Source organism: Thermobia domestica, chromosome 12 (assembly GCF_964235325.1).
Source record: "Thermobia domestica chromosome 12, izTheDome1.hap1.1, whole genome shotgun sequence".
NCBI classification, from domain to species: domain Eukaryota; kingdom Metazoa; phylum Arthropoda; class Insecta; order Zygentoma; family Lepismatidae; genus Thermobia; species Thermobia domestica.
Window position 1 is genome coordinate 111,110,253 of NC_137465.1, and position 24,553 is coordinate 111,134,805.

The following is a 24,553-nucleotide window of genomic DNA, read 5'->3' on the forward strand; positions in this document are numbered from 1 at the left end:
TGCTTCAGTTGTTAAAAAAATCTTGTTAATCTCATAATAATTCAAGTTCAGGGACTAAAGTATTCTAGTGCAATATAATAATACAGTTACATCACGAATATTTACGCATACATGGTGGCCCAAAAGTAGGTATAGACCCCTGTATTGATCAAGTATAACATTCTAGCTTATAGGTTTATTTGCTTTGGCTGTTCCGAGCTTAAGGCATAAGTAAAAAGACATTAAGAACAAATAATAACGAAACTAAGTCTACCTGATGGATAGCAATAAGAAATGATATAAAAAACAATGAGTTGATCAGTACAGAACAATATAACTACTTTTGGCCCCCCATGTATAATCTACCCGGTTTTAGTATTACCTACCGAACCGTTTTGTAATGGAAACCGCGAAATTCTTGTCGCTTCGCCTCAATGCAAAATGTATAGGGGAGCATATCCATGGACATTGACCTCAGGTTATGTTTCAACGATAAGCAGGCTTGTACTGACAAGTGAAAATCGTGGAGCTATCAGGTAATCTAAAAAATATGTAGCCTTTTGCACAAGAGATGGTGTTAGTGTCACAAATTGCATAATAGTCGCAGCTAGTTCGACCTAACTTCACTAGACAGCTGACAGTTGAACCTAGTAGAGGAGCGAAAAGAGTTGGAATTCTTGTAATTCTTGTTCCCTATACAACAAAGCAATCTTCCTACATGACAATGCTGAATACATATTGGTTGGAGAATGATATGAGTCGTAATGTTTTCGTGTTTGGATTGAATGGGCAAGACGTTTTCGGGAGCAGTTTGAAAAATATGAACTTCAGAAACAGGATTATCAGAATGAATTTCAGTGGAGTGCAAGCTCTTTTATCCTGACTAATTGAGACCAAAAACAATCCGGATAATCGAAAATCGGGATAATCCGGGTAATATGGGTAATAAGCAAAACAAATCCTTAATAAGCAGACTTACCTTATATTACGATAAATTTTCATAATATTTCTTAACAAAGAATTGATTCACTGTTTCCTGTATTTAACTCATGTCGTGTTTGAATGAAGCACGGTCTCGCAAACACTTTATCATTAATTGTGCAGCTGGAGTGGTGCCGGGTTGACCCTCCAAGTACGTCACCTGGTGCGCATCATGTGCATGTGTTGATAGCTGTTTTCTGCAATGTCTACAAATCTAATTCGGATTATCCGGAGATTCGGATCAACGAGGACCGGATAAACGAGGCTGGAGTTAACTTTACAATGCCCGCTCCAGCTGGTATACTCGATCAGAAACGAGAAATTACACTAGTAATTTTATCAAAAGGGGTCAAAACTTACTTAACCTTAAGCTAACCCGTTCCTACCCTTTACCCTGCTTATCCCTATCTACCTCTGCTCTACCCTATCCTACTCTACTATCCCTTTTAAAGCGGTCCTACTTATCGATGCGCAACTGGAGCGTGTATTATAAAATTTACTCCAAGGTTGAACAGTACTTCCATTTGCCTCTTCGATCTTCCGACGAGAAATTTGTTGAACAAATATGATCAGTTTTGTACCAGCTACATTTCCTCCGCCATCATCGCAGACACAACTGAGTACGCCATCGCATGAATAATGGTCTTATCGTTTCCTCTAGAAATGATTTGCGAATTTCATGGCGAATACAAGCTGTTCTGCAGGCTGAAAGTGGCTAACTCCGTATTAGTCTGCTATGTTGTGTTTTGTTAAGGTGTTTCCATTATTTTGATAATACACACACGTGTATGTATATATATATATATATATATATATATATATATATATATATATATATATATAAAATATGATGGACGCTGAAGTTAAAGTAAGCCTTTCTGCTAGTGACTGAGGTTTGAATAGCGAGTTTCAATTCTGAGAACGTCGATGCTACATTTTTCATCGGTTGCGGATCCTATAGTCACTTCGAATCCCTGTCAGGATGAAATGAAGTGATGGAGGCGTCCTGTGTGTGTTCTCTGGTTTGTCGGCCAAAGTAGACAATTTGTCCCATGTTCTCTGTTGTCCTGGGACATTCCCTTGTTTTCTGATTGATTTTTCTTCTAGTAGAATCCTATCCTCTTGTCCAATTTCTCTTGTTTTTCCCTATCCGTTTTTCCTTCCTTTACATCACTTATATTTGTCATCGCTTTTTCGTTGTCTTTTTTTCTCGGTTTTCGCAAGAGGGCCTCGTTCGTGTCGGATCGCCATCGTTTTCTCATTATTCTTGCTCTTTTTTTTTCCTTCAACATTTTTCGCTTCTCATTCCATCCATTTCTTTTTTTTTTTTTTTTCACAACACTGATGAGAGTCTTCTTTCCTGCATCGAGGTCTCTTTTTCTGTGTTTGGTCAATGTAGGCCCAGCTCACAGCTTTTCACGCATTTTTTTTTTTTTAAGTAGATCATTAATAACACGATGATCTTTAGCGCTAATTCTCCTTTTATTGGAGTAAGAAGGTGAATTTTGAAATGTTTTTTCGTGCTTTAATTTGCGTTTTTTTTTTCTTTGAATTTGTAAATTAGGTGGAGAGCACTTAAAGATAAATTCTCGTTTAAAGGAGAATTCTTCATTGGTAACTACACGAAATCTGTTTTTGTGATATTACTTGATATTATCTAAGTAATTATTACATTTGGATGATCATAAAGTCATAGTAGAAAAAATCAAATTTGAGATTTTGATTAATTTCCCAAGTTTCATAATCTTTGTATATTGAGAAAAAATCCTTTCTTAATGTGTGTGTGTGTGTGTGTGTGTGTAGAATTAAACGAGACGTAAGCAAAATATTGGAAGTTTTTCATTGATTTCCCAAGAAAATATTATTTTTCTCGGATCCGAAATATATGAAGCTAATATCTTACTTTTTGTGTGTAGTAAGCTCGATTTTTCTTGTTCTGTAAGTATCCTTTTTTATCTACTGAGGAAGAAAATGTTCTTTAATTTTACTGTCATAAATATGTTAGTTTAATTTAACAATTTTATCAATACTATAGTCAATCAGTTATAGAATTATTGCTTTTGTATCTTCCAGTTTATCAGTCTCTGAGTAAGAATTAGTTCTGTTAAGGTTGTTCGGTAAGTTTCCACTTACCCAAATAGTAATCGAATAGTTGTTCATTGTTTCAACAATTGTAGCATTTGAAATATCGCTTATTTACGATGTATTCAATCTTTTTCCAAAAGGAAAACACGTTGTCTGACCACCCCACTTTTAAAACCTTTCTATCCACAACTGTAGAAGCATTTTTTTTTTTATTAATGAGGGTAGAAGGCATAAAGGAAATAATTCCTATACTCGATGTCTCACTTATGATTCCCAGAAATAGAGATTTCTCAGTTATCTACGGCCCATGTATCCAGATTTGACTATAGGGTCTATGTGTCGTACTAGCCTTCGGCTAACTGGGGACAGTGCCCTCCAGACACTTCCATTTGCTCGGCCTATGGCCTCGCACCTCGCGTTTCAGCCAGTGGTGCTATTCTAAATTTTTAACAACCGGTTCTCTCTAGAGAAATAGTAGATGGATAAATATATTGGAAACGAATTGTCCAAGATACACGGTTGTTAAAAAGTGCTGGAAAGACCTTTATCCAGCAATGGATCGACAACTGATGATAATAGTATGTATGTGCTTCAAATATAAAAACGCTCACCACTTCACTCATATAACCTCAGTTCCATTCTTGATATCGAGTATTTAAGATTAAGGAATAAACGCAATAAACGCTTATACCATCAAACTAAACACAATACACTTATACAGTACTTTATTTTGAGGGAACGTATGTTTAACTCTGTAACTATAAAACTTTCTTAAAACTGGTATGTACAGAGCAAAGCAAGTTTTTTTAAGTAGGTAAATTGTATTTGGCTGTGAAAAATTTCTATCCAATCAGTTCTCCCTTCCAGCTCTGTGTGTGTGTGTGTTTGTTTGTTTGTTTGTTTGTTTGTTTGTTTGTTTATGCCTGTGTATAACAAACGGTTCTGCGAACTCGAAATATTTTAACAACCTGTTCTAGCGAACCGGCTGAATAGCACCACTGGTTTCAGCCTATGATTCCGTTCATCTGACAGCAAAATTACTTTTTATGGCATTGTTATTTGCGAAAAATTTAAACCTTCTCCGTAATACGCATTTCAATCAAAGTGAAATGATAGAAACCCATGTCGGCCCAAGTACTGTGTTTTACAAATTTATTTCAAATGGTTCACCCTTATCCCGCTACGAAGAGACTGACAACCTCAAAGTCATCTTTTTATATACGAGGGGCATATTGAAAGTCGTGAGCAACATTTTTCACAACCGTAATCTTTATTTTTAAGTGAAACCAAATAAATCATCTCAATCTACAGATCTTTCTTTCACTTTTCCACATAGTCTCCGTTTTTCTGCACACATTTTTCCATCGTTCTGCAAGTTTGAAAATACCCTTGCGATAGAATTCCGTTCCAGTTGCCCGTAGACACTGACGCACTGCTTGCCGAATATCCGAGTATCCTCCAGTGTCTCATAGCGATGGCCTCGCATCTGTTCCTTCACAAAACCGAAAAGATGGTAGTCGAGGGTGCCATGTTGGGGCTGTAGAGAGAATGTGGAAGGGTTCCCCACCCAAATCTCCTAATCTGCTCCATAGTAACACGTGCAGTATGCAAACGTGCACTATCCTGTTGAAGGATGATCTTTCCAGGACGCTTTTCACGCAAGGCATAACGGAGCTTCAAAAGTGGATGTAGCGGGCAGAATTTATGGTTTGTCCAGGCTCAAGAAAGTCAGCCAGAATGCAACCCTGTGCATCCCAGAAGACGCTCCCCATAACTTTCCCTATCGATTGCACTGTCTTCGCTTTCTTCTTCGGTGGCAGATTCAAGTGGTGCCATTCCACATTTCATTATTATTCCAGTAATGTTGTATAAATCACTTTCATAAGAATATCCTCAAGAGTTAGTTTACTCTTGGAGTGATTTTTTTTTCAGTTGTGTAAAATACTACTCATGTGATTTTGTTTTATTCTAAAAACAGATATTTCATTAATAATCCTAACGTAGTGCATAAGTAATTTCTTATGAAAAAATCTACAAGGGGTAGTTTACTTTTGGGTATTAGTTTTCTTTGGGTGAAATTTCCCGAAAACAAATTATAATTTTATTTGTCTTTCACAAGGAAATGTTTTGTTAATAACGGCAGCACAATATGATTTAGTTTACGGAATTGATGCGAGAAAGTTTAATGCAGTGGCCCGTAACTTTTTATTTTCTTCTCTTCTAGGAAAAACGTCAAAACGCGATACAATATCAAGTTTCGTATCACTGCTTTTCAGAGATTCGGAGAGACGGACATTTCACTATAATAATTGGCACTCTTTTTTTCTCCTCTTCCTCGATTGAATTTGCAAAAATCTTTGAGTAGTGTTACCTAACATCACAAATTCTATCTCATGTTAAAATTTGAAGTTTCCAGCTTAAGCAGTTTAGCTTAGGTTTTGTTCAGACAGTCAGTTACTCACTTACTCACTGAAGCTTTCTTATATATATATATATATATATATATATATATATATATATATATACAGCATGATTCAAAATGATGTGAACGATTACAAATTTTTATTAATCATCCAAATAGCTTCAAATCTTACAGTTAAATGCTAAAACTCTCCAAGTTTTTATGATAAAAAAATGAAAATAGTACATCATAAATGTTCTGTGGGCTCCCTTTGTTACCCTGCATACATCTATTCGGTATTCCAATTCCTCCCAGACCCATTTCAACATGTTTGCATCAACAGTTTGCACTGCAGCAGTGATGCGCTCTTTTAGTTCATTCATATCTTGGGGTAGAGGGGGTTTGTAGACAATGTCCCCACAGAAAAGAAACGCAGGGGGTTAAGTCCGGTGATCTTCGTGGCCAACGTAGAAGCTGATGATCATTTTTACCTGACCGCCCAATCCAGCAGTGTGGCAGTCTGTTGTTGAGGAAATTTCTGACATTGTGATGAAAGTGACATGGAGCTCCATCTAATTGATAGATGAAGTTTGCACTGTCATGTTCGAGCTGTGGCATAAGGCACGTAGTAAACATTTGTAGAAGTGTTTGTCCAGTCACAGTTCCTTCGTCAAAGAAGTACGGACCATAAACTTTTGAAGATGAAATTGCACAAAACACATTCGTCTTCGGTGAATCACGCACAATTTCACAGATTTTGTGAGGCTTCTCAGTTCCCCAAATGCGAACATTTTGTTTATTCACTCTTCCTGTCACATAGAACGTAGCCTCATCACTGAAACAAAGTTTGAAAAAAAAAATCATCAACACTGCACAACTCTTGAAATGACTCACAAAATGTCTTGCGCCACGTGTGATCATTAGGTGTTAAGTGTTGTAACAACTGCACTCGATACGGATACATTTTTAAATGTTTACGCACTACACGCCAAACAGTTGTTTGAGGCATTTGAAGCTCTTTGCTAACTCTCCTTGTTGACTTTTGTGGGCTGCGTTGAAAACTGGTTCGAACCCTTTTAACATCTGCCTCAGAATTGGACAGCCTACTGGGCGATTTTTCTTTACAAATGCATCCCGTTCTGTTGAATTTGTCGTACCATTTACGTATGGAGTTCTTTGATGGGGGATCTTTATGAAATTTTGTGTGGAACTCGCGTTGAACACTAACAACAGACCGACAAACGTGAAACTGTAAAACGCAAAATGCTCTCTCTGCACCACAGGCAGCCATCTTGGAACTAATCACTCTGCCACCTAGCGGATAAATTTTAAACTATTACGCTATTACTAAAACTTGAGGATAGTATTGAAAGTATTTCCGTAGAGATTTCATTGTTGATAGAGTATTATCACTTGTAGAACGTTTCCTTATCGTTCACATAATTTTTAATCACACTGTATATATATATATATATATATATATATATATATATATATATACAGGGGTGTAGCCAGCAGGTTTGTGTAGGGGGGGCCCGTCGTTTTTGAGGGGGGGCCAGCTACAATGTACAAAGCCAAAACAAATGTATTGCTGCTAGTCTGCAAAACTAAAAACACTATTTTAGCTTATTATTATTATTATTATTATTATTATTATTATTATTATTATTATTATTATTATTATTATCCATAAATTATATTCAAGATAGTTTTTATTATGCTTAATCAAGAACTACTGCCCGGGACCAAACGCTATACTTTTGTGCATAACTATAAAGGTAACCAAGAAAGTTCTGTCCCTTTTCGTGGAGGTCTGTGTTCAATTGGACCTCACATCGTGAGTTGAATGCGAGTGGAGATAAGGCGAAAGTCAGTTGTTGTTGTAGGTATATCCAACATACTACCTGGTTGTGGCAATTCAGACACACCGTGAACTTGCATAAAGACAGAGGAAACATGGGACTTCCACAGAGCGTCATAAGAACATGTATGCTGAACGAGTTCAAATGGAGGTCAAACGCCGCTGTAGCGGGACAGAAGATATGATAGGCCTTTGGTGAGGGTGTCGTGATGACGCAGACATTGCAGCGATGATTTAACAAGTTTAAGGACGATGACGAAACACCCGAAAACACCAGGTGCCAGAAGACCAACACATGTACAAACAGGAACTGGGGTTACAATTCAGTGTGTGGAGAAACCATTAAGCAGCACATCCATCAACTTGTGAAGCACTACAAGTTGGGTCCATGGGTCTCTCATATTTTGACTCCGGGTCAGAAGGCAACGCGGCAGTCGCCTGTGTTTATTTACTATTTCGGAGTCATTTCTGGACAGGGCGTTAACATGTGATAAAAAGTGTGTCCTATACGAAGCTCCACGGCGTCATCATCATTGGTTAGTGTCCCATGAACCGATTTCAAAACAACCGAAACCAGCACTGTACCAGAAGAAGGTCCTTCTGTGTGTTTGGTACATCGTTCATCGGGAACTGCTACCAGCTGGTCAGAGTGTCAATGCAACTGTGTAATGTCAGCAGTTGAGCTGTGTTCAACAAAAACTCAAAACTCTGGAGCCATCACTTCTGAATTGCAAATGTGTCCTCGTTTACGGGACAACGCTAAGTCCCTCGTGGCTAGGATGACTCAGGACACCATTTTTCGCCTTGGATGGGAAACAATATTGCAACCACTATATTCACAGCGTATTGCACCGTCCGATTATCATCTGTTCCATTCTTTGGACAATCACATTAGAGGACGCCATTTCAAATCCCTAGTAAAAGTCTAAAATGCACCTGATACTTTCTTCGTTTCACGGCCCACCACGTTCTACCGCGATGAATTCCATGGCCTTCCAGAACGTTTTCAGAAGGTCGTCGATGCTGATGGGGACTATTTTTCATCTTCCAGGTTAGGTGACATATCGATGTTCGAAGGCGGTGTGTGAAAAAGCAACAACACGTTTCTTGGTTACCTTTATATTTAAATTTAAGACATTGTATACAGAACCTATCTACACAAGATTGATTTTCTTTGAAATTTCACTTAATTTCTTTACGGTTTCCTGACAAATATACTTATTTATTATTCGTGACTAAAAAAACATAATTATTTTATTACACTGACGAGGAAACGGTCTTAAGTGTAAACAACCGATTTGGCTGGGGTCCGGATACGTGTTACGGGAGACCAAAGTAGGAGACACGTATTTTGGCGTTTGGGCCCATACATGAAATTTCCAAAATACGGGGCCCCAAAATGGCCCTAAATGCTATAACTAGGAAGCGAATGACGTTACTTGTACACAACCGATTTGGCTGGGGTCCGGATATGTGTTACGGAAGACACAAGTAGGAGACACGTATTTTGGCTTTTCGGCCCATACGCAGAAATTTCCGAAATACGGGACCCCAAAGTGGCCCTACATGCTATAACTAGGAAGCGAATGACGTTACTTGTACACAACCGATTTGGCTGGGGTCTGGATGTGTGTTACGGGAGACCAAGGTAGGAGACACGTAATTTGGCGTTTGGGCCCATATGCAGAAATTTCCGAAATACGGGGCCCCAAAGTAGCCCTACATGCCATAACTAGGAAGCGAATGACGTTACTGGTACAGAATGTTGGCTTGGGTTGGAATGTTATAATATATCCAAAAGTATGAGACTTGTGTTTGTTGTTAGGTCCCACAAAAAGAAATGTCGAATGTACAGGGTCCGATATTGCTAGATTTTCAATAACGCCATGAAGTTGGCGTATGTGGTACCCATGCAATTCTGAACAGATATTCAGCTGGCACGAGCCGTCGAGGGGGATCTGCTGACCACGAGGGTGTCAACGGAGCGAAAGAATGTTTGCGTTTTTCGCTTGTATTTCTAACTTCATGGCCTTATTGAAAATCTAGCAATATCGGACCCTGTACATTCGACATTCCATTTTGTGGGACCTAACAACAAACACAAGTCCCATACTTTTGGATATATTAGGCCTATAACATATTCCAACCCAAGCCAACATTCTGTACCAGTAACGTCATTCGCTTCCTAGTTATGGAATGTAGGGCCACTTTGAGGCCCCGTATTTCGGAAATTTCTGCGTATGCGCCCAAACGCCAAATTACGTGTCTCCTACCTTGGTCTCCCGTAACACACATCCGGACCCCAGCCAAATCGGTTGTGTGCATTTAAGACCGTTTCCTCGTGAGTAGAAATAAAAGAGAGAGCGAATGAAACCCAAATTGAATAAAAGCATTGTTTCTCACCAAATTTTCCATTCTCTATGTCTTTTAAAATACTTGTTAAAGCATATAAAAATACACTGTACTTACAAATCAGTTTAGTACTTTGTTTTATGACTGTATTTGTAGTACCTTATTAAAACGTTTGTCTTCAAACTGTCAAATATAAATCGCAGTAAATTGTGTAATCTGCTGTCACAAAAAGTATCCTATTCTTCGATCGGTATAAGGAAGAGATACTATACTATTTTTCGATCGGTATGGAAAAACAATATTTCTCCATACTATTTTACCATAAATTATTAATTGTCAATAAACTTTGTTACTTTTAAATGAATGAAGCGAGATAATTTTACTATGATGTTTTAAAAGTTGGTCATTTGGGGGGGCCAGGAAACCATTTGGGGGGGCCCGGCCCCGATGGGCCCCCCCTTGGCTACACCCCTGTATATATATATATATATATATATATATATATATATATATATATAGTGTTCAAGTTATTTTTCATTGTTTCGTTAAACATTGTTATCCCTATCAAAATTTTAGTGGCTTCTTCACTGCCCCCCCCCCGAAATAATACTAGCTACGCTACTGGATCCAAACCTCAAGTTCGTACAAGTTTTTTTTTTTTTCTGCAGCAGTTAATTACACATTCTTCCTTATTCTTTGCCTGTTGTATAGTCTAATAAGTACAAATAGAATGTTTATTGTATTGTGTGGATGTGCATATTGTGAGTTCGTATTTATGTTCATGGATTGTAGTTTGGTATGGCATTTAATTAGCTTTGCTTCATCACATTGCTAGCGATACTGATTTAATAGCAATGTGATTGACCAGTAAAGCAATTTATTTCTAATTACCTTTCTCCCTTCCCAATATGTAGTAGTATGTTCTGAATTTGCAGTGATTCAATAATCAATGTCTGCATACCATGTACCAAATGTTAATTCAATTTAGGGATCCATGTAACTTTTTCCACCCTTCAAGAAGACTTCGGATGATAGAATAGTGGTTTTGATTTCAAGTGCAAGTAGAATAGTTAGTGAAATTTTAATGATTCTGTAATATGAAAATGATGTCATAAATGTAAATCAAGAATAAAATTGTAGGTTCATATCGTGCGTTCTGGTTTAATACTCTTTTCCAGTATTGTGCGTGTATGATGCTTGGATTAGCTTTATGTGGATACCGAGATACATGACACCGACTGGGAATTGAATCGAGGATCAGATTCATACAGAAAGCACAGGTGCTAGCTAGAATATAGATAACAGTTTTGTTTGTTTGAATATAATTAAATTTTTGTTTGTTTGCACATCAAAAGGAAACAAAGATGTTTACTTTTTAAAGTAGTAGGTCCACAAAGAAACTCCCGCATTTTTTTCTAAGGCATTTTCAGTTCTACGAAACTTTTATGCTTTTCGCCTTACATTGTTAGGGTGAGCTATGGAAAAAAGAAAATACATTCTGAATGCTGATAATGTTAGAAAAGGCATTTTTATGGCTTATTCGGTAAAAAAATGAATCGCCACGCTGTTTACCTACATCGTCTTCAGTTTCCCAAGGGTGTATTGTGTTGGAGATAGCTTTATAGAAAGTTTAAACAAGCATTAACTTCATCCTCTTGGTTTTTCACTTACGTCTTCTTTGGATAGTTAAGCTTGTCTTGTTTTTGCATGCTACAAGTTTTCGTTGTTTTCCTCTGTTCCTGTGAGAAATTTCCTTCTAGGTGTTTCTCTTGTGGTACTTCAGGAAGTCTCCAAAAGGTTTAAGAAAGTGACAGCGAAAGGCGGGAGTGTCTTCTTAAGATAAAATCGTCGAGGTGCAGAGACACGATTCTGTCAGACAGAGCAAAGTTAAGATGTCACAGAGACAAGTGTTTCCTGCAGGGGCTGTGACGTGCCAGATAACCAACGCGACGTGACGAATTTTGGGCCGTGATTCTTCGAACTGCCGCCAGGTACCGCCACCTATTTATTTTCTTACAAGTAGCTCAGTTGAGAATTTGTGGAATGGCAATTGGCGGCTCTCAAATATTTATATTCTGTAGCAGTAAAAGTGTCAGAGTAGAAAAAAACTAAGCCAATCACTTTGGCTGTTCACTATATTGAATTTTTCCTTTTGAGGAATTGCAGTAAAATCGTATATTCACGGTTATTTGTTCAGAATGTTAATTTTTCTCAACGTACTAAAAAAAATGTACATGAGTATTGGAAGGTAATGTTTGATTTTGTGTAGTAGGTAGTTTATTATTTTTTTTATTCTGACTAGTAGAAATATCATATCATTTCTGAAAAAAAAGAGGCTAAAAATATGTTTCCTGATCTATTGTTTATTTCAATTTCGCTTCTGTGTTGTGTATCTTGTCCGGTATGCACAATCCAGAAACATTTTTGATGGAAAATATGCAAATAATACAGCAGGAACAATTGCGGTAGTTGTATCATATGCAACACTGAAGATCAAACTTAAAATTTCAGATAGGCCATCCATCAGTGACGGCGCTAGAAGCGGTCAAGGGGGCGGGCACCCTAGGTGGCGCCGTTGCAGCCCCTACTGCCTGCCCCTTGGACATGTGATACTGTAAAGTAGGTCAAGTAGTATAAGGTTATTTTCGATATGAAAAAAATAGCTGTCCCCCCAAGGAAACATTCTCTTTCCCTCGACTTGCCACCAAGAAATTAAAGCTAGCATCGTCACCGCCAGATATAATTTACATCAGTCATTTCCAACCGGCCAATGATGTAGGAGCGAGCTCTTATAGAGAAATCACCGTGAGAAAATCGTTGCCCAATAAGGGAAAGAAGATGAAGTAAGAGGGTGGAATAAGTAGGTGTTGCCAGTATACACGTAGTGGCATTGTCACTAACGTGTTTTATCAACATCATGTTTCCTGTCTGTTCCTCCCCCTCTCTGCGTGTTTACTGAGAAGACGAGCAGAAAACTAGCGTCACGGACTATTTAGTTGCAACTTACTAATTACACCATCGATCTCAAAACTTGCAGCAATCAAGTCAAAGAAACGACAGGTACACTGCATTTTCCGAGTGGTTACGGAAAACAAGACTTGGAGAAAGGGTTATTAAACAGTTTTTAAATTAGAAGGAATCAGTTTCAATTGAGACAAAATTTATTATTACAATTAATTTAACATAAAACATATAAATATAATAACAACTAACAAACCGATTCCTGGGTGAAATTGCCTCGCAATCACGGTTTAATGTCGGAAGGCGAAAATTAGCTATTCTTCCACAAATCATTTAATTTATAATAATTTGATTTAAATTTGAAGTTTTCATTTAGTCTCAAAATCGAAAGTAGAAATCAATTACCAAACAAATATTAATAAGTACATGCACAGATGATCTAATAGGAGTCGGGGCCATTCCTAAGTGGGTGACCAATACTCACCTTGTCGTCTGATCGAAAATGGCAAATAAAAAAAAAGTTATAAATTTAGAATCAGGGAATATTAACCACACACTCACAATGCTCCCGTTTCCTTATACAAACCACAATACACTATACACTTTTAACTTCTCATCTTCCCGACACAATTTCGAAACAATTTCACTCTCAATATTATAACATGTTGACTGTACACATTACCTTGCAAAACTACAAGGTTCGATAGGTCAATTTATCAAAAGTAAGTTTATAGATGGCAGCACATTAACTATTCATAGCAATGTTCAATGTTTCCAACTCTGATAATCACAATCTCGTTTGACTTTTTTTTTTTTTTCATTATGCTTCAAACTTCTTGCAAATGAATTCAGAAAGCTTTCGTTGCAAACAAAATTGTAATTTGGAGTGGAAATGTGGAATTACCTCTACATCGGTTGCTTATCTAACACTGGCGGTTTTACCTTGACGCGAATGACCCGGCGGGTTACTACGATTTTTGAAAAAATGAAGTTGTTTTCTATTTAATTATTCTTTTCTCATCAAATACTCATTACATAAAATCAACCCTTCCCATGTTAAAATCTTAAATACTGGCACCACTGATTCTTTTACACTGGATTCCTAACGCTGACCGCTGACGCGGTTGTTGTAATCCAGAATCTTCTCGTAAAATCTGTACACTTTCTCTACATATCCCCCCCCCCCCCGCATTCTTGTGACACGTTAATCTGTGTAAAAATCAGTACATTTGGAAAATTAGAATATGATACATATGCAAGCTTCAAATCTTTAATTTTTGATATATTTTATTTTATATGTATTTTATTTACTTCTGAGGTAAGTAAGATGCAAATAAATATCAGCGCCAAACTTTGGGAGCTAACTTCTCGTTTCTAAGAAGGAAGAGCTTCCAATAAATATAGGATGAAAGACTTAATTTCGAAGCTAGATGGATGCTAAAATGCTAACTTGATCTCAAGAAGTTTACTATACTTGCAGCAATTGAATGCTAGGCAATTGAAATTTGTGCATATTTTGTTAAATGTTCATAGGAAAACCTAATTTCTTGTCTTGTCATGTCTCGTGATTAAGTATATTTTAACACTTAAAACAGTTCTATGATAATCTTATTTCAGAAACCTAAAACTGATTTACGTAATTATTTGTGGATGTTCTTATAAAAGATACAAATGTTAACTCATAAATTGAAATTCAATTGCTTTCTTTTATGATCTTCGCTGTAACTAATTGAAAATCTAATGCACCTTTCGTACTGTCTGTTCCTGTTCCCAGTTGTCGGTATTTTATTGTAGAAATTCCGATGTTTTTGAGTATGTGTAATACCCTAAAAATCTAGCCTTCCAGTTTCACATTGTTTCCAACGTAAAAACTCGGATATTTTTAATTTCATCTCTGCGATCGAGTCGTCCCGGCTGTGCTCATATTCGGAATAAAATGAATTCTTGTTGTGTGGATTTTCCACGCCCAGACTGATGTTCAATAGATATGTAAGCTGAATTTTATATATAAAATTACTCGAAAAACTTCATCCTAGGCTTCAGTTCAGAAAACCAAGCACCACGTTTAACAATTCCAGTTTGATACTCAGGGCCTTCATATTTTGGCCTTAGTTTAGCTAGGCCCCAGGCTCATATTTCCAGTCGTTGTGACGATATGGCACTCGGAATTTAACGAGCCCTGCATCTACAACTTAACGTGGGATTCGAATCACATGAACTCTGATCGGGAATCGAACTCAGATCTCCGCGCCGAAGCACGTACACTAATCATATAGCCACAAGGGAGTTCTTTATATATATATATATATATATATATATATATATATATATATATATAATATCCTTTCCTAGAGTCCCGTTCAGTTATCTCTAAAATTTTGTCTTTCGTGTTTTGCTTCATTTTTCCCGTAGCGCAATGCAGTTTTGTAACTTAGATTAGGTCTGTTGCATGCAGCTAAAAATAGAAATTTAACAAAAATACTACTATGTATATATTGTTGCTAATCTGGGTTCATGTTCTCTCATGTGTGATTAATTATTCATAAACCATTTTCTTTCACCATTATTTAGTGAAAATAGAAAAGTACACATATATGTACCAAGTCATAATTATATAAATTAACTGGTACAAAACACAATTATATAAGTGTCAATCTATTTAACATTCCATTCATTAGAATAGGTCACTCTATGTCCAGTCATCTCTTCCAAATGATGGGATTAACCTGATAAATTGGTTAATCTGAAATTTAAATGCATTACAATTGTGAATAAAAGCATGGGCATCAAGGGGATTTGAAATTTAATCAGTTTTTTTTTTTTTTTCAGTTCATTGATGTAAATTTGTTCCAAATATGTTAACTTCCTATAAACATTCTAGACCCTTCTAAAAAAAAAAAATGCTGTTTGTAATATATTTGTGTATGTATGAACGTAATTTTCGTAGTCTTTGTGGCCATGTGCTTGTGGCCTTTTTTCTCCATGTTCACATTAGGGTTTTAAAAACTACGGATTGATTATATACGCCAAGCGCGTTTGATGTTTGGCTAATGAGCTGTGTTCACTGTGAAAGTAGCGTCATTGTTGTATGTGCACTCAAACCGATTTTTATGGACGACATGTGTTTACGGTAGTTTATTGTGACGTTTCAAAGGCATACCAAACAATAGTGATTATTCTCTAATTGCCTTTTTGTGCGTGTAGGGTAAAGATATTTGTGCTCAACAAGGAATTCAGTCCTGTTTCGATGATTATGTCAAAGTACAAAATTAGAAATTAATGCTCTTATAAGAGAATTGTGTAATATTGAAATCAATTAGTGAAAAATTTGCATTTGATCGTTTGGAATAGGCATTTTCAACAGTACTACATGAGATAATTGTATAAACGTCAGATATGTTATTACTTGTTTGTTGTATTGTAGTATGATAGATTTTCCTGCCATTAGTACTCTACTCCTTACAGCATATTCAACCAGCGAAGTAGGCATATTTAGCGGTGAAGTTTTTTTTAAAAAAAAAAAAAAAGATCGTAGAAGAAAGCAGCTATTACCAAACATAAATTTAGCATCAGAGAACATTTTAAGACCGTTTTCTCAGTAGTAGTGAGGTTCAGTTTTATTAATGTATTCAAACCTTACTGATCAAATGCATATTCCTACTCACCAATCTATTTCAAATATTACAATGTTTTATTAATACGTATGGATTAAATGTTAATTTCTAATCCTACGACATAATATATATATATTAAGCATGAGCCTTTATTATAAACTTAATTACTAAATATAATTGTGAGTTTAAAGGCAGATAGGGAAATGAGATTGCTGAACACATTACTTTTACATAGGTAAGACTATAATAATTTGGATAACAGAAAGAGGAGAATTGATGTTCGGATGATGTGGTGTAGAAGAGTATTGTGTGAACCATGAGTGGAAAAGTAAAGTAATAGGAACATATCTGGTAATCCACAGTAGAGGATAAGAAAGAAAATAGCAGGTTGGATTACCCGTTTAAATTACCTAAAATGAACTTTAATATATCTGGAAGAAGAAAACATTGAAAGGAGAACGAACATGTTGCGTTAATAGCGCGAAATATCTGAACGGTATCAGGAAGAGAGTACTGTATCAACAGGTTAAAACAAGGTGCAGTACACTAAATAAACAGAAATTTTAATCTTTGTCTATCTTCTATTCAAGAGAAAGCACGAAGGCTTTATTTGACCATTTTGCGATGTAGCTTTTCTGGACAGTTTGCAGTTAAAACGGCCTTTTCAGAACCAAACTTATGTATGACATGGATCTGTAATTCAGCGTGGAGTTGGATACTTGAGAGTTTCTTAATCCTAGTTTGACGTGAAAAGGGTGTATGAAATGAAGACGCTTTAAAATCTTGAGTCTCACTTAAATCTAGATCTATTTATGAAAATCTATTTTAAACATACTTTCACTTCATAATTTGTCCAGTCTTATCAGAACCTCTTTATTTAGCTAATATATATATACACCATAAGGACTAATCTTGACATAAAGGTAATATTAACTGGAAGTAACATCACTAATATCACTGATCGTGTAATATTACCCAGGTGTATGCAGTCATTCTCTTTACAATTTAGTGAAGTTCTTGTATTTAAATACCTGACTGACTGCACTTAAGGGTTATCTCGTGGAGCAATGAAATGATATATATCTGTCATTTTGTTAAAAATTTAAGCAAACGTTCTGATAGAGACAGTTCTTCGATCGAATTCGCCATGTCAAATATTGTTCATGTAAATGGTATTTAAAACTTTCACATTGTAATTGGATTAAGTACGAGCTTTACTTTTTTTTTTTTTTTTTTTTTTTTTTTTTTTGCTAGTAAATAGACTTTCTAATATATGCAGTATCATACGGAAGGGAAATAATGGAGGGATATTTTGAAAATTTTCCGAAAACTTTTGTCAATTTTGTTGATTGAAGATTACGTTAGAAAGGTATATTATACTTTCGCGTTGATAACTGTAAAAGTACCCGAGGGGAAAAAAATGAAAATTCATATTTCCTTATTCCTATCCTGTGTTCTCTATTTTATTGCAAATTTCCTGGTAGAGTGGGGAAAAACCGGATACCTGCGAGTTGGGGGGGGGGGTATCAGAAATACGAAATGAAACGTTTAGGCTGTTGTTGATATAACTATTTGTCTTCAAATACGAGAAAGAAAACTAACAGAACGAGCAAACAATACAAAATTTGAAACATGGAGATTTTTCGGAAAATTTTCAAAATAAATATATCTTTAGATCCTTTCTTCATGTTTTGCTTAGGCATATAGAATGTAGTAGAAGAAAGCCAATTTAATTACAGTTTAGATTAGGATATCTCGTACCTATAATTAAATTAGAAGGTGAAGTGGTTAAATGCACTTTTTCTGCCAAAGCAGTAGCAGTAGTTGGGAAAATTTGCATGAACATTATCTTGATATGCTTAATACAATCAAAGAAGAAATATTTGTTTCCCTTCCCCTGTCCCCATTAGAACGTTTGTTTGTATGACACTTGCAACTTAGGCAATCTTCTGTTTTTCCAAAACAGAAAAAAATGAAAAACAGAAAGTAATTTCAAATAATACATACAGAGAAAGCAACTTACTTAATAAAAAATAATTTAACAAATAAGTCGTAAAATTAAATAGTATAGTATTAATAAAAATTTCTGGTTCGCTTTTACATTTGTCTGAATTTCATTTTGTTTATGGAATTTAATTTTCTCACATATACAGATTTGAATACAAAAAAATATTCATTTATATACTTTGTTCTGTAACAAAAAAGCCTAAAATTACCAAACTTCATATTTTTCAAAGTTTTACTTGACATTCAAATAGGCTACTTAGATTAGAATAGGTTTAATTTTAGTGCTCCGTTCAACAGCGAGGCTGCATGAGACATGGACCTACAGCTTAACATGGGATCCGAACCACGTAAGCTCCCGCCGGAATCGAACACGAGTCTCCCGCGCCAAAGTCACGTATGCTATCCAGACAGCTACGAGGGAGCTCCGTCAAATACTTATAAATAAAATATTTGTCCTTAAGTTTCGTACACTTTACTGACAATATCGACCGCAAATAGCACACATTAGAAAAGCTAGATAAGAATTACAAAGAAATCGCATTGGGTCATGAGAAATTGGATTAAACCCACTTAACCAAACACTACCAAGATTGATAAATGTATAACATTATGTTAGAATATGAATAATTGTAATACACTCTACTAGAGTGCAATGTGGGTGGATGGATTAACATAGAGTACCGTCTCCCTTCCAATGTTGCAGTTGTTAATATAAGACCCCAAAGTAAACAATTCAGTATATTTCGATCCCTCTCGCTTCTTTAAAATAACTTAACCTTAATACACCACATAACATAATGTACCCATTTGCTATAATTGTAAAGACGCTGCAATGGATGTCATAAACGAAGTTTTTGGTAACTTCAACTACCTGTATTATTTATTATTATTATTGAGCCATACTCCTGCTTAAGCACAGTATTAAAGCTTTAGTGAAAATATAGCTTTCAGATTATCGACATTATCTCTTTAATCTAAATTTCAAAGTAATTGTTTCTCATAAAACGTAGATTCTATAAAAATACACTTAGGTTTAATATTCTTTTAAATATTTTTTTTTCTTAAAAAACGGATCTGCCATTGAAATTACCAAAAAGGTTTAATTCGGCCATAGTAATAAGTACATGTTTTTCTTTGTTTTAGGATCGCTTGGCAAGTACAGACATCAATGACAACGATGATGACCCTATGCCCAGAGATAATGGAGATAACAAGCATGGAACTCGTTGTGCTGGAGAAGTAGCAGCTGTAGCTTTTAACAGCTATTGTGGGGTTGGAATTGCCTACAACGCTAGTATTGGTGGTAAGTTCATGAATGCATTAATACTTCTATTTTGTCGGGTTATTAGGTTGTGCTTTCTATTCTAACGTGCACTATGAATGTAATAGTATATTAAAAAAAAAAAAAGAAGAAGTTTCACATTCTAAAACTACGCTTTGACTTCAAAACTACGAGAATTTAATATTCAAACGGAAAGTGGTAGCCTATCAGTTCCTGTTGTAACAGAAGAATGATGCCCGAGATGCAACATTTTCTTAAAATGCTGAATCCATATGAATAAGAAAGAAATTTCTCCCTACACATTGTCGTTTTTGCTTTAAGAGGATCAGAATTAGAAGCAAAAGGTATACAGATTTGTACAGCTTCCAGTTTTCCTTAGGAAAAAAAAAAAAAAGCTGAAGTATTTCTGCGACACTGAAACCATACAAAACCCCGTTTCTCGCTATTCATTACCGTTTTTGCCTTATTTCGATTGGTGTTGAAATCGGAAATCATAGATTTCTACCATTTTCTTTAAATAGAGGGATAGGAGTGAAGATAAACCCAGTTTTTGAAACGCTGAATCCATATTAAAAAGCCGTCTCGCTATGTTAGCATTTTTGCTCTATTGCAATCACTGTTGAAACCGGAAATCATATATTTCTATTTTCTCTTGAAATAGAGGGATAGGGGTGATGATAAAACCAATTCGTGATACACTGAATGCATAGTAGAAAACCGTATCTCGCTATCAATTACCGTTTTTACTCTATGGAAATCCATACTCAGACCGGGAAAGGTAGTAGATTTCTGACGCTTCTTGTTTTAATAGTCGGATAAAGGTGAAAGTGAAACCTATTCTTGAAACGTTGAGTCTATCAAACCACACAATTCACAATGTAGAATCTATTACCGTTTCAGTTTCTGTGAATCAACGTTGAAACCAAGATCCGTTGATTTCAACCATTTCCAGTTTGAATAGAGGGTTAAGAGAGGAAATGAAAGTTACTCTTAGCATAGTACTGTGAGGAGAAATTAGAATTATCATTCATAAAAATATGTCTGAGGGAATTTAAGTAGAGTAACATCCACTTACATCCTATTGCCACAACAAAATTTAATGATCTTAAAAGCGAAGAATAATCATGACTTAATAACGCATTTTCATTATTTGTGGTAATGTCGCCATTACATACACAAAGACATGTATATATATATCAATGTCTGACTGACTGATCAACGCTTAGGTCAAACTACTTGGACAGTACGTACATTTTGAGACATAAGATAGCATTAAGGAAGCATTTTTGGACAATGGGGGGGGGGGGGGTAGTTTTTGTAATGGTATTCCGTATCTTGGAATCCGTTAACGTTAGAAACATAAAATTTGGTACGTGTACTTGACTTTTAAAATACTAACCAAACACTTGTTCCTGGGTTATATACAATATATGAACTTGAAAGAAGAAGAAGAAAAAAAAGAGTTGGAAATTCGATTAGGAAAGACTGAAATGAGAGTTGCAATTATTGCAATGAGATATCCATATAAGTTTGAGACATGAAATTTGCTTTTAGCACTCTTAATTTAGAACAGTGAAACCGTGTTTGAGTGTGTGTTCTAGATGGGAAGAGGCAAAGAATGTGAAGGACGCAGAAGGGGCAATGCAAAATATTGCCTTCAGGAACATATGAGACATTTGTTAATTGATTAATAAATAAAATTAAATTTTACCTTGGTGATAATTTCTGAGAAAAGAGAACAAACAATAGTAAGGAAATATAGAGAACAAAGAGAAAAGAAGAATGAAGATATGGGAAATGTGGCATAAATTGAAATGATGAACTAAATTTAAATAATAAGAGATGGGAAATGATATTACTCAAAGCAGAAGTAGTAGAGAAGAATAAAAAGAAAATACTAAAAAAAGACGGAAGTAGTGAAAGAAAGGGAAAAGAAATTGTACTGTGTATGACGTAGGAGGTTACAAAATATCGAAAGGGTGTTTTAAGGAAGTTGTCTGTGGGAGAGAAGCGAGAAGTCTCGAAAAAATTCTATCAAATAGACAGAAAAATATAAATATTCCCTAAGTTAAAGTCTTGTCCGTAAAAATAATCCCATTAAATATTTTGCAACCCAAATTTTGCAACACAAGTAGACATCATCATACGAATATTGTTCAAGAGGTCTAATCTTACTCATTTTTATTTAAATCTGTGAAATAAGTAGTTAAACATTTTTGAAGGTGAAATTGAAGGCGCGGCTTTGATGGCAAACGAGGCTGAATTAGGTTGAATAATACTTGCTCTCAGAACAGCGGGTAAGATTTTTGTTATTCACCTCTTATGAGGGTGAAGGTTTTACCCTAACTTCACTCATCCTCATGTTTAGTACTGAGGTTTGACTGCCAAAGAGTAAAAATAATAGTAGAATTGCTTCGACATTGAAGATCATATGCAGCAACAGGTTTCTGAAAATGCGCATTTCTGGAGCAGCGTAGAATGTATGGTTAATTTTACAAAGATTCAGATCATTTAAGTAACTTTTTTTTTTCATCATTGCAAAACCAGGCTTTTGATAATCCCATCGTTTTAAAACGAAAGTTATAAAAAAAAAAGCATCGTTAAGGACGCTTTTTATAACTTTCGTTTTTAGCGTCTCTTTGTGGTATATAAATTGTAATTTAAAATCTTACGTTGTTTATCCTGTGGATCGATATTTGAAAATTGAAGTTAGTAAGTAATACAAAAATTGGAAACAAATCCCATCATTTCTCATCGATAGTGCTTAAGTTAAAATACGTCAGTGGTATTCATTGCTGTGGTGGAAGTTTATGGTTATTAAATCTGTGGATCTGGTTTCGAAACTCTTTCTTCATTGGTTTGCAGGTGGGTGGTCTTTGGAGGCAGAAATGGCAGTGTTCCCGCATATGCTTCAAGGAAGAATTCTCTTTCTCTTCCTCTGAAAGAAAGTGAATTCTGTTGAAATATAGGTCGATTCCTAGGAGTTCTTAGGTTCACTAGTTTTTGTATTGGAGTTCACTTGAGAACAAAAAGGATGAAATGGAAAAAGAAACAATAAAACATTTTGGATCCAAGTTCTAAAACTTTGAGCCGCGGAAAAGTTATCTCTGAAAAAGTCTTTTTCGCTTATTGAGCTGTTATTTATGTTCTATGTTGTTCGTAAGTAGAGCAGCCGCCTTCAGTTTCCTTTCTTAAGTTTCAGCTGAATTTAGGTTATTCCAGTTTTTTTTTTCTTCAAATGTTCTAAGTGCTTACTAATAAATTATTTTTCTTCCAAATGGCTATATGGCAGTGAGTACAGGGCGAAACTTGGCGTAAATTATACATTTCTAAGAAATTAGGATCTTGTTTACTAAGGTTTTTTTTCGCACAAAAAAGTCTAGAATGCATTGAGTACTGCCTTTCCGTTCCCAGCAATTATCGTCGTATCCTATCGAACAGCTTTATTATAGGTTTGCTAGAAATAAGTCAGATTACATTATGTAGAATTAGTTTTTTTTTTTTTTTTTTTTTTTTGTTGTTTTGTTTTGTTTTTATATTTTTCAGTAGATATTCATTGTATTTTGAAAAGTATCTTCGGCGCCAGTCTTTAATGATTATTCAAGGATAAAAATTGTAGTTCCTTCTTTTTAAATTCTTTCCAGCAAGCCTTACGCCTTACTATTCTCTGTAAGATTAAGAAACTTGATATCCGTTGTTTCAAATTTTAAGTGAGGCACATACATTATGCTATGTCTGAACTCCTTAATCAATTTCAAAAAGAGAGAGAGAGAGAGAGAAAAAACAATGGACTCCTCTAAACATGTATTTTCTGCTATAATTGGTGAAGCGTGGTATCAGGCCCTAAATTCAAACTGGAAATGGCATAACTTCCGGTTTTAACGTACATCGATATAGAGTAAAAACGGTAATAGATAGTGAGAACCGGTTTCCTGCAATCAATTAAGCTCTCCGAGAATATATTTTACTCTATTAAAACTAGTAATGGTAAAAAATGTACTACTTGCAGTTTAGATGTTAATTGAGAAAATATCACGCCATACTAACCAAACTCCTTGACGTGGTGTACACGTGACATTGCTACATATCGTTTTATTCATTCAGTGAGATCTATTGATTGGTATGCCTCATGTTTGGACATCCCGTCCCATATACGCTAATAATATTGTATAATTAGTTTCTCATTATTATGAATGTAAATAATAATAATAATATGAAGTTTTCTTTGTTATATTTTTTTATAATTATTACCTCTCTCATTAATTAGCTATTAGTGAGTGAAGTATGGGAATAATGTATTGATTTTTTTGTAACCGACTTTCAGAATAATGCATGCATGAACTGTGTCATTCAGTCCGCACGGATAGAATGAGCGGATTAATGTAATCAGGGTATAAAATCCTTTTGTGTTTCATCTGTTTATTGGACATACGTGATTCAGAAAACCGATAACTAGCATTTGCGCTCTCTGTTATCCGCCAATGTTTGGGAGATTAACTTGTTTTATTATTAAAACAGATTTTATCAGCTTTCGCCATCTGTTGAAATTATTTCAATGTGCCTGCTTAAAAAAAAAACTCCTTTTATTTAAAGTATAATATTGACTTCTATTGATAGCGGAGGGATTATGAAAAGCATTTATATCCAAGACAAACAGGAAGTCAAGTATCGGTCTTTTCAGTTCCGCTATTTATATCAGAAATTATTCTTTTATCGTCCGGCTTTGTGCAGCTCCAAGCATAGTTCCGGAAGTTTAATTTGATATCGATTACACGATTTAAAAAAAAAAAAAAAACTTTTTACTGTTGCTTTGAATCCTATTGTGCGAGATTAATTTGCAACAGTGTATATGTAGGCGTGTATTGCAGTTTTATTTTGCTTTAGGAGATTGTTAGTAATTCTGTTGTTCCATCATTTATTTGATTGATTAGTTGCGTGGCGGAGCCTCAAGTCTTGTATTCATGTGAGCGTTGTGGAACAGGTTTTAGCAGCATATAAGTATAAAGTACAAACGGCTTCGTATTAATTTT

At 35.4% G+C, this 24,553-nt stretch overlaps 1 protein-coding gene across 2 annotated transcripts in view; it reads left to right on the forward strand.

The window, feature by feature from the left end:
* Fur2 (furin-like protease 2) overlaps positions 1–24,553 on the forward strand; it is a 1,527,485-nt gene that overhangs the window by 1,427,649 nt on the left and 75,283 nt on the right. For both annotated transcript variants that reach the window (XM_081733991.1, XM_081733993.1), the window contains exon 6: positions 19,385–19,544. In XM_081733991.1, the coding sequence (XP_081590117.1) occupies positions 19,385–19,544 (160 nt within the window). The remainder of the gene's footprint in view (positions 1–19,384; positions 19,545–24,553) is intronic.